The sequence below is a fragment of the Gobius niger genome (genome assembly GCF_951799975.1).
Source record: "Gobius niger genome assembly, chromosome: 11".
Classification (NCBI taxonomy): Eukaryota; Metazoa; Chordata; class Actinopteri; order Gobiiformes; family Gobiidae; genus Gobius; species Gobius niger.
In genome coordinates, this window is record NC_136862.1 from 15,812,978 (window position 1) to 15,825,019 (window position 12,042).

Sequence of the window (12,042 nt, forward strand, 5' to 3'; positions counted from 1 at the left end):
GGTGCGCTCACGCCGTGTCTGCCTGCTCTATGTCTAGGCCTTTGATCATGCTACATTGCATTGACAGATGCTCTCTGGTGCTTTCTGGTTGCTTATGAACGGGGCCACAGACGGGATCTGAATGCCAGTAATTATATCCCCTTGCTCAAATGATAACAATTGTGGCTTGCACAACAAATTGTGATAGCATTTTTTATCTGTCCCATTATTTTTAGCGATGAGAAATGACAGAGAAATCCCAAGCCTGCTCCTTGTGATCTGGTTTTGTTTACAGCTGTGTGTGAGAGGTGAGGCCTGAGTACACAACTTGTACTCAGCGGGACGTGTGATCAGCATGACCTGCACGCAACCAGCTACTCGTCACACGAGGACTTGTACAGCTAATAATCTTCTTTTTTTTATATTTAAAAATATTTTTATTTAAATCTGTTTCCCCAAAATAAAAAAATAAAAAGATGAATTGTTGAGGCACTGGTTTTGCACTTGTCCAGAGCAACATGATGTAAAATTAAATACCTGTTGTTATCTTGATTACTCTGTAAATTAGAACATTAAGTAAAATTAAGTAACTGCAAATGATGGTGAATATTACCAGAATGCAAACCTACTTATGTAATTGTCAAATCTCATTATACTCTAGGTTACACTCAAAGGTTACAATGGCTAATTAATAACAATACTGCAAACTATAAAGGTGTAAATCACAAGTATTGTTAGTCACAATATAATATTTAATTGATTAATTGATTTGACGCATAGTATGGGCGGCACGGTAGCGCAGCGGTTAGTGCTCTCGCTTCACAGCTAGAAGGTCCGGGTTCGATTCCCACCAGGGACGGGGCCTTTCTGTGTGGAGTTTGCATGTTCTCCCCGTGTCTGCGTAGGTTTCCTCCGGGCACTCCGGTTTCCCCTACCACTAAAAACATGCACAATAGGCCAGGATGAATGATGTGTGTGAGTGAATGGTGGTGGTCAGAGGGTCCGTTGGCGCAGACGTGTGTAGTCGCGAAAGCGCCTCTGACAGTCTCCCCCAGGGGAAACTGAAGCTACAAACGTAGCTTTCCACCACCGAGTATGGAGTGAATGTACAACTGTCTCATGTAAAGCGCTTTGTGACTCTATGTCTGTGAAAGGCGCTATATAAATAAAGATCTTCTTCTTCTTCTTCTATGATGTTTAGCAATAGTACTGCTGTTGAAAGTGCATCTTTTGCAATCCACATATTATCAATAAAGCAATATTATATTGATGCATATAGATGAATATACATATTTTTAGGCTGGTAAACCTTGTCACCTACTGTGGAAAACAATCCTTTAATTGCTGCGTGCTTTATAAAAGTCTCATGTGGCCTCAGCTTCAGTTTACCTGCAGCGGCAATCTTTACTGTTTGCAAAATGAACATTTCTTGTGGGAGGAAAAATAAACAATAGTCCATGGAACCGACAGTTGCTCATCAATTAATCAATTTGTCTATATTTATTCAGCTCTCTGGTGCCATTGATGACATGTAAGGATAACCACAGCATCTTGGCAAACAATGCAACAATCAATAAGGTTTTTGCTCAGTGCGTAAAATGGCCTTTGTCTGCCGATAGGGTAAGAGAAGGTTAATGTTCATTTCAATAAAAGAGTGAAATATGTTCGAAGTTGGAGCCATCAAAGTGAAACAGCCTGCAGTTTAGTGACTCTGATAATTATGAATGTGACATGACTAAGAAGTGCTGGCCTCCAGCGCCACTGTGTGTGTTTTGCACGGATCTGGTGTGCTGTTTCAGCAAGAGATTTTCTAACATTTGTCTGATGGTAGATATTAGTCTGTTCCAATGAAAAATTAATGAGGTTGAATGAGGCATGTGTTGCTAGTTAATGTGTTACTTGGTAAATTCTCTGTGATGATGTGTATGTGTAGTGAGGGAAAGAGAAGTTGAAGGGTGTTATTGAAAACTAGAAGCTGAACTTTGGGGTTTGTGAATTTTAACCAGGTTACAGTAGAATCATCAGAAACATCTGCATTATGTGGTGGTAACCTCTGTCTAAAGGAAGAAAGCTTCTATATTTTTAATATCTAGATCTATATTTTTTACTTCTTGGTCGGGTAAATGCTCTGTCTATTGTGCCACACACTACAGAAATAAAACAATAGACACAATAGAGTTTTATTTTACAATTCCTGGCACAAGCTCTTAGTAACACGGCAAACTCAAAAGCATACTTTTCTCAAATCACAAAGTACTTCTAATTTCGGAGTCGACCTGTCAAAATTTTAGGGCACAACTGTCCCCTTGAGGTCCAAACATGCTAATTCCCTCTTGTTTACTTGGACAGGCCACACTACACTGGCAGGATAAGTAGATCTTTGAATGAATGCACAGTTTGATATGTCACATCACAAAACAACATGTCATCAAATGTAGCGACGAACACTTGACTGTAAATAGCCCAGCCTGCATATTAATGAGGCCACATGTCATGCAGATTTGGCTGGGTGTTGTACTAATCAGGTTTTTGTCAGACACTGTCAAACTCCAGATGGATATGAATATTATGTGTGTTTAAATCGACTTATTATACTGGGCTGCGTGGCACTAGTCATAAAGTGTTGTTTGGATGAAGTCGCAGTAGATATGGAGAAATAGGAAAAAAAAGGTGAAAGCAACACAGCAATCAGCTTCATGTTTTTCACACTAAAGCATAAATTAAAGGATCCCTAAATTTAATTGACATGTTTGCAGATGACCCTGAAGAAGCCCAAGTATCACAGATTGAACCACTCCAACCATAGTTTTGCAGATACCTTCATTATGTCAGTATGTCCAGTGTTACACAACTAGCCTCTTCTCACTCCTCTGGACCGAATGGTTTGGAGCCATGTTGCGTTGCTTAAGTGGCGGACGTCATAAAATGGCTGTTTTCTTCCTTCAGCCGACAAGATGCTTTGTCATTTCTCTCCGTCTGTCTTTGTTAAAAGCCGCTAACGGGCGAAGCTTTTTGCATTTTTCGTTGTTGTGTAATATCTCCAGCCTGCCTTCTATTACCATGCTAATGCACTTGAGTGGTAATTGTTGTAGCCTCAGTCACACTCAAGAAATTAGAAACACATTCATTTCCCGAGCAGACATGCACGGCACACGGTCTCTTCGGGCTGTGTAAAAATAACCATATGTTGGAGAAATTGGGTTATAGTGACGAACTGGGTTGAAAACTGGTCCATTTCTGCAAATCAAGACTGAAGTCTTGGTTGAACATCAGAAAGACGCAAACGGACAGAACTTTTACTGCCGCTCTAAAGCTGTTCCCTCATAGTGTTGTATTCGGTTAACACGAATATGCATCAATTTCTATCTAAAATGGTGTGTGTCAAATGATTCGACACACATCATTGCGTCCAGTCTGCTTGATGGAAATGCACGTCGCTGCATGTTAACACGGCCCGTGTCGTCATAATTATCAGTAGGGAGTTATCGATCCGGGTGTGTGTTTGTCCAAACGCTTCGAAACACAGAGATGGATGAGACAATCTTTAGCTTATATTCCAAACAATAGCAGGAAGCATTTAGTCTGACGGGAAATGCGGTATAGACCTATGAGGCTTAACGTCTTGTTTGTCAGGTAGGTGAGAAAATGTATCGTGTTGTACCAGGAATCACCAAATCTCATCAGCCATTGAGCTGCCAAGTATATAAAGGCCGAAACTCGACTGTTTGCAGCTTGATAAAATAAGACCTTAAACTGCTCAGGGAGTGGGCGACCCCAGAAGGGAAAAACCGGACAAGCCACGCTCAGACACAAGCAAAGAGGAACACCGACTTGTTTATTTTGATTTACTTATTTATATTTGTCATTGATAAAAGTGAGTGATTTTGATAAATACCACACAGGCCGTTTATCAGCAGCTGTCTGGCTCGAGGTCTGCTGCCGGCAGCATCCACAGCCTGATAACCCCTGAGGCCAGAGGCATGGTGTAGGGATGAGGCAGAGCGAGGGGAGGCGGGAGAGGGCAGCAGATAGTCTACCACACAAACAGTGTAACCCTCCTATCATTATCTAACATATTAAAATACAGTCATTCACAAACATGCCATTGAAGTGTGTATTTGCTGTGGAAGATTGTTTATGTACCACTGTTTAATGTGTCAAATATATCATGGTTGTTCCCCTTCTCCAGCCCATAGTGGACTGGTACCGCTTCGGATCTCATTGATGACTAGTGTGAAGTGATTTGCGTGTTGATTCAATGGAATTTGTCCACTTAAGAAGACTTTAATTTTCCACAGCCTTACATTCGTGAAGCTGACCTAAATAAACCTGTGTACCCCATGTGTCTGGGTTCAGTGTAAGATTTGGACCTTAAGGTAATGTTCTTTATCCTAATTTACAAGATATATTAGATTTGATGGAGTTGTAACATTTAAGACTTAATTTTGTCTCAAACTGAAAAAATAAGGAAGACAAGACAAAGGCAGCGTGTTGTGGAGATGGGCGCGCGGCTGTGTGTGGGAAGCTGTGTGCATATGCGAGTCTGCAGCCTCAGAGACTGCCTGCACCTGGAAAGCACTTGACAGATGGTTACTCCAGCGCCCGCTCAATGTTGCCGCTTTTTTCTCCTGTAACCTCGTTCAGAGACGAAAGTGTTTGGGTCAGCGTTTTGATCAAGGTAGACTCCTCCTGATTGTTTGCTTTGTGCATTTCACACTATGTTTATCCGGCCCCCGTAATTAGTTTGATTCTACGGCAGAGAAGACGTGACTTTGCTGGAGCTTCATTTTGCTTTTGCAAAAACAAGCTCAGCACACAGTAACAGTGTGGCGTGATAAATCTGTTTGCTACATTATGGGAGTAAAGGCTTTTGTTCATGGTACATTTGGTGCCATCACATAGGTCATAGCTGTGTTTTAAACTTTTTTTTTAATAGTAATTCAAAATGTTTTCTGCTAAGGTTGGTTTGGATCATAGACTGATAATAGAATCCTTCGTCCTGAAGCCCTAAGGAAATGGGGGCGAGCTCCGAAAGTCCCTTGCTCTAATGGACTTTACATTGAAACTTGTTTACCCCTTCAATAATTGAATAATTAAATTTAATTATTACAATTTAAAGCAGTACTAAGTAACTTGTTTACCGTAATAAATCATTTTCATAGTCCCAAATAGTCCCTTCTCCGACCTGGAGGCCAAATACACACTAATAGAATCACAAAGAAGAAGCTAACAGGCTAACGGGCAAAGCTAACTGCAGGCTAGCGCCACTTTAGCTGTGTTTACAGCCAAGTTTGAGTGACAAAGGTTATCTCCATTGTGTCATTGAGTTGTGGCACAATATACAATATCCCTCTCTCCTTTGTCTTTTCTCTCAGCGTAGTATTTACTCTCACGGACAATTAATGAGTAAAAAAAACACAACATGCTACGACACCTGCAGTGGTGCTTATGGCCTCTAGGGACATGAGTTAGTTAGTTCTGCTTTAAGTCTCATCCACCTCATCCAAGACGCTTCTTCCGTTCTTGAACATCTTCTGATCTGGAAACTGGATTTATTGGCCTAATCATTTGTTTGTTGTTTTATTTCAGATTCTTATTTACATTAACCTAGTGTAATGACAAATTGCCTACCTATCTTTGATAGTTTGCCTAAATAATCTGCATTACAAGGTGGAACTTGCTTTCACTTATATCTAATATCCACACTCTTAGCTTAAATAATTACTTGTTAGTTACTTTGACGCAACAAAAATATTGTATGTCATAGTTGTATACAGTAACTGTTATACTTAGAGTTATGGCCCCGATTATATGAATATTCCTTTTGTGTAAATATATTTGTGGTAATGTTTGCTGACTGCTGTTAGTCATGAACCATAAATCACTGGGCGACACAAAATGTAGGCCATTTAAGGTCTGACCTTCGAATGGTTGGTCACAGTTAAAGTTAGATGTCCTTTTACACTTGCAAAACTGCTGACTAATACCCTATATTACTCCACTGTGTGGCAGAATAGAACTGCATTTGTCATGTAGTTGTCACGCTTCACTTCCTTAGACATATGTGATCTTCCTCAAGAAACAGTCCTTGCTCATCTATACGTATCGCCATATTTCTGCGCCAAAACGTCCTCCTAAATTTAGCGCGTTCTCTCGGCAGCAGATGTTGTGCCCTTTTTGATGCCGTGGGTAATAATCCTTAATATTCGAGCTGTTTGAAGCTAAATGAGGCTTTAATGCACTCTGATTCCATCTTCCAGCTCTCATTAATTGTTTTTTGAAAGTCCATAAATTATTTCTGTTGTTGTTTTTTGAGTTCGGCAAGAAGATAAACAGAAAGTTTAAAGGATGAAATGGAGGTCTTAAATCCTGCCACAGTCTGTTTTCATTAGTGTTTCCATTTGAAATGTCATTGTGAGGGAAATTCACGGCGCTGCTCCTTGTAGCTGTGATTTTATTTTTTATTTTTTCCTCTGCTGAAGCGCTCAGACTTGACCTTGTTTGTTACTAAAACTAAACACTTTGGGAACTTTGACTGAGCTGTGTCAGACTGTGTCAAGCAGTAGCATATCTTTTCGCTTCATTCTCTTTCCTCTGTCCACCTCTGAAATGTTGCATCACGTTTTGAAAGGGTGTAGCATAATTATAATAAAAACATAATCAAAAGAACACAAGACTTACCCTCTTACAGTTTCGATGGTTCTTTCTGTAAATTCCCAAAGCCTGCTCACTGCATGTTGTATTTCTTGCTCCATTTTTCGTTTTCCGCCGTGAAAGGTGCGATGTGACTGCCTTCGAACAACATGCTAAAGTTTGTTTTGCTAGTGGCAATAGCAGTAGTAGCGCGCACAAAAGAACAGACGCTGGTGTCGTTGAGCCCCTTTTTTTGCTGGCGGCCGTACTGCGTTGTGAATTTTAGACCTGGAGAGGCATGTTCAGATGTTGGTCAAGACCTTTTTCACTCTTTCTATTTTTATTCCTATAGTAATAGTGTATAAATATGAATAACACAATTAATGTAATGTATTTCTAATCTTTGGCTTTTTTCTTTGCAGATGGTCACAAGAACAAAGAAAATATTTGTGGGCGGGTTGTCAGCAAACACAGTAGTGGAAGACGTGAAGCAGTATTTTGAACAGTTTGGAAAGGTAAGGCTTCTGTTTTCTTTTTAGTTTGGCCTCATTCTTCTGTTCAAAGCCCCTTGTTGTCGTATGTGCTGTCATTTCCACTAGCCCTCGGGTTAGGGCTTTATGGTTGACTGTGGGGTTTCTCGAGTGTGGCTTGACTTGCGATCTGAACCGGTGCGGATCTGGCCCTGGCATGCATTTGCCAAGTGCCAAAAGTGAGCGTTGAGCAGATGTGGATGTGTGAGGCAGGAACTGCTCTGTGACATCACAAGGTCAGTGAAAAATGAGAGGCGCTGAGTCACCCCAGAGTCAAAAACCTTAGCTCGGGTTTTTCGCAAGATGTGGGCATATGCAGCAAGAAAACTTGTTTTAGCAGCTTAAGTAAGGACACTTTGGAAACTGTGAGTGCTTTGTGGTTATTGCAATTTTCTCCATAGGACCTCAACAAGACACTGTTTTCAAAAATTGTTATTTGGCATCATTGCATCTTGAATAGGGACAACACACTGTTTTTGTTGCTATTTGGAAAAAGGGACTTCTTTGTATAATAGAGTTTTAACTTCATTTGATATCCCGATAATTGAATAAATCACAATGCTGGTGCAAGTGCAATAATTGAGCATTAGTCCTGCGTGTAGGTGTGTTTTCACAAATACTCTAAAAACAATTATGTAGCAGGGCTGGGCCAATATATCATTTTGTGACGTTTTTTGATACATTTTTTGTCTTATTGTTTTGTTGGGAAACAGCGATACACTAATGACATCATGCATATTAATGGGACCGCAGAGCTCCCCTACTCTCACAGTCAACAGTGGATCCAAAGTGATCTAGAATTGTCAGAGGGCTGTCAGCCCAAATTACATCCAACCACTTTTTCAAACACTACATTGTCCGATTGAAATGATTTGATTTTTGGAAACTCAGCCTTTGCTTTCCTTGTTCATTATATGCAGTGTAAAATTGTATTGTATTGTGATTAGGGCAGGGCGATATGGCCAAAAATCTACATCACGATATAAAAAAGAAATATCACGATAACGATATTTTTGACGATATAATTGACAATGGACAAATTTCTTCAAAATCCCAGCCTTGCGCCTATTGGAAAGATTAATTCAGTGATACTTTATTATTATTATTTTTAAAGGCACACTAGCTTCCTCGTACATAAATATGATCTACTCAAGCAGTTTACGTCCTTCATTTCATTTGACCTTTTAAGCACCTGTCCCGGTGTTTTACAGTCAGTGTTTATGCTGCTCTGATGGAGCTGAGCGTAACATAAATGATACTGTGTCCAGGATATGAAAAATACAACGATTTAAAAAAAATAATATCGCGATAATAATATGCGACACAATATGGCCCACCCCTAACTGTGATCTTCTATTGTGACAAAGGTGTATTGCCCAAACCCTAATATTCACTGTAGACTGTGATACACAGTAAGTGTAAATATTTCGTATCACTGTGATCGACAAGAAATTGGTCTCAAAATGGAATAACCAGCTTCAAATGTGAATAACGTCTTCAATATGTGACTTTACTATATTCAGTCTTGTTTTTTTGCCTCTTTGCCAAGCTGCTGAATCTTCTTGGCGTTCAAGTTGCCATGTGTCCGACAAGGATGTTAAAGCTTTATTTACAAACATAGGTCATTGACAAGCTGCATTGACTGATCACGGTTCATAATTTGTCACGGTACATGCGCCCGCGGGTGCAGCAGTGACATTTCCATCCGTCTCCTTGTATAGTTGCCGGGTGCATATGATATCACACCTGGAAATTGGCAGTGGGAAAACAGCCCCAGGCTCAACTGAATTGTTGGCGCTGTTGTTGCCTGGTCCATGTCGTCGACCGTTTTCGACAAATCTTCACTATGACAATTAAGCAAGATGAAATATCATCGCCTTGTTAACATAAGGGAAAGGATATTGTGATTAATCTGCTCCAGTTACAATTGGACAAAAAGTAGGACAAGACCAAAAAACCCCAAAACATGCTGCCATGAAGGGTAGTAGACAAACATTATTTGCATTTGGCTCTAGTTGGACATTAGTTGTACCAGTGGGTATCATGGTACTTTCCATGTATTCCGATAAGCTAATTTTTAGCTTGGTCACGCGGTACTGCATGAAAAGCATATGCTATACATTGATTTCAATATAGATTTATTCTTACAAATCAATGTGTCAGGATATTGAGTCCTGCCCACGTGTAAAAGAGCATCCGGCAACTTGATTGAAGTTGAACCGTGCAGCACATTTAGCATCATTATTTGTTCCTGTGTGCCACCGCTGCTTCTCATGTGCAATACCCCCAACTGAGAGCCACGATCATCTCCCCACACTACCCCCCGCCTCCCCGCTATCCCCTACAAGGACATGCATATGACACACACCCGCCGAGCCCGCGCGCGCGCACACACACACACACACACACAAACAGCCTTTAATAGAGTGGCAGCGTTTCACAGATAATTTGCCCACGCTGAGCCCAGATCCATTTCCCTCATGTCATATTGCACATCAGTCAAGGTCACCTTCGGCTGATGCAGTCCTCTAACAGCAGCACTTGACCTTGAGTTTAAACAATTTCACTCCGGATGGATTTTCACGGGCACATAATGCACCGTGTCCTGAAGGAGACAAAAGAGCCGTTATAAATTAATCGAAAATGTGGTGTTTTTTTTTTTTTTAGAGGCAGAGACAATATGTAACTAGCTTTTTAAACCCCTGTGTCATTTCTTTCACTGGAAGCCTAGCAAGGTGAAGGAGGCTTTGCTTGGTATTTTTTTTCCCGGCACAAGTGGCACTGAGAGGACCCCGCCATCGGCCCGGTCGGCTGTTCCCCATTTTTTAGAAAGATGGCTTATTTGCACAATAGACCTCAGCACGAAAATATTCCCAACAACTTCGCAATCACTGGATCTGAGCAAGGGCTTGAGATGATTTTGCGACTTGATTGAATGACATAATTGACTTGATTATACAAAGTTTTTTCGCCCTCCTCAAGGAATCCTCAAATGCTTAGGAGGAAACAAACAAATCAGGCTGATTGAGCCGTGATCCCGCGCGCGTTTTCTGTGTGTGCTTTTATAGCCTACTTGTGCATGCTCGGATGTGTCTGAGGTACGGCTCGCGCCATGCTCCAGCGTGTCAGCGATTAAGTGCATTTATGTGGGAGCATGATTAGGTGTGAGCGGGTTTAAGTGTCTAGCGGTGCGCGGGGGAAACGAGTGCAGACACTGGTGGTGGGCAATGACATAAGACAAGAAGCCGGGCGTCATTTACAGTCTTCTGCATGTGTTTGTCCCTTTCGTTGCCGCTTTTACACATTCCAGGATTTATTAAATAACCTTCCTGTCAGCGCAACCTACCATTACTGCCGCATACACACGCGCACAGCCTTCAGGACTCAGCCGCGGGAGCGAGAACCAATTAATTCAGTTTCTTCTCCAAAGGATCTCACTGTCAGTCTTGTCAGTCCGTCAACAGTCTTTGCCTCTGTCTTTGGCGAGGCAGGAGGACGTTAGCCAGCGTGGTGGTGGAGAGGCTAGCACGACCGCTCAGAGCCTTGTCAATATATGCCACATCACAGGGCCCGCATTGTCAAGGAAATTATGACACGCTCAAGCTTTTAGCCACGCAGTTCAGCATTCGTCAAGACCAGAAGAGGCTCGCCTAATATACTTTGATTGGAGGATTCTCGGCAGCAAATCAAAGCCGGCACCTCGCGGGCAACAAGAAACCGAAAATTAACAAGAAAGGCTGCGGAATATTGCTTCATGAAAACACAGCAGCTCAGTGGGGATATTTAGGGTGAATGGACACAAATGTGGACCTTTGAGCAGAATGATTTCACTAATCACACCCACAAGATGATAGCCACAAAAACATAGCTAACCGCAGCAAGCCCGAAAATCCATTGTAAGCAGTGATGTTTGAACAGTTTAATGAGTGATGCCAATGATGCTGCATATGGGCTTGGCACTGGCATAAAGAGATCTCTAGTGGCTGACTCTTCGTGACTGGATAATCTTTATCAAGTTATCGCTTTTCTCTGGGGATGTCAAGATTAACCGGTTTTACAATTATCGCGATTATAAATTAATAATAATGCATCGGCTTTACATAGGGTTTTTCTGGACATGTCTCATACGCGTATTTGTGCGCTCTCACTGGTAAAATGGCTAAATGCTAAATGTTCGATAAGTTTTCAATCAAAACAACCCTTACATTAATATCAAAATGTACATATAATGTCTGGTTTCTTATTTGTGAACATTTAGACAGGACTGTAAAAGATTTTGGAAATTCTCTGTATTTTCTCCCTTAAAGGGACAAGATGCAAGTTGGCCATTTTATACTCACTACTGCCACCTCAGGTCATACGTGTAACCGCACTTTCTATATTAAGCTCGTGCATGACGGCAATTCGGACCCGAAGTAACAACTTTTTGAATGACAGTGCAGGGTTTTAGAGGCAGTTGTGATGAAAAGGTCTGGGCTCATTCTACACCTTAGGACATTGCTGGTAGGGGGAGGAAAATACATGATTTTAACATTTGTAAACTCCGTATAGTCCCTTTAATCTCGATCATCGTGAATAATCGTAAAATCGCAAAATTCGTGACTTAAAAATTTTGAATCGCGACATCCCTACTTTTCACTCTTCCTTTTTTGATTTGAAAAGACATTACTCAACACTACTTAATTTTGACCAGCAACCGATATCCGATACATGACTTAAAGAAGTGATACATTTTGCCGCTGTTATTGTTTTTAAAGATGGATGAAGCCCCAATGGTAATCTGCGTTTGTGTGCAGCAGGCCCAGCATCCATCATACAGCATTACAGCTGCAAGCCCCAGTAAACGCCTTCTATTGGCCACTTCTCTGTATTAGCCTGTTGGGTGTGTAAGTGTGGGTGT

The 12,042-nt window shown here is 41.2% G+C and overlaps 1 protein-coding gene across 7 annotated transcripts in view; it reads left to right on the forward strand.

Moving 5' to 3' along the window:
- Positions 1-12,042, forward strand: part of LOC306970262 (RNA-binding protein Musashi homolog 2) — a 269,968-nt gene that overhangs the window by 78,678 nt on the left and 179,248 nt on the right. For all 7 annotated transcript variants that reach the window (XM_079566171.1, XM_079566169.1, XM_079566170.1 and 4 more), the window contains exon 6: positions 7,035-7,127. In XM_079566171.1, coding sequence (XP_079422297.1) covers positions 7,035-7,127 — 93 coding nt within the window. The remainder of the gene's footprint in view (positions 1-7,034; positions 7,128-12,042) is intronic.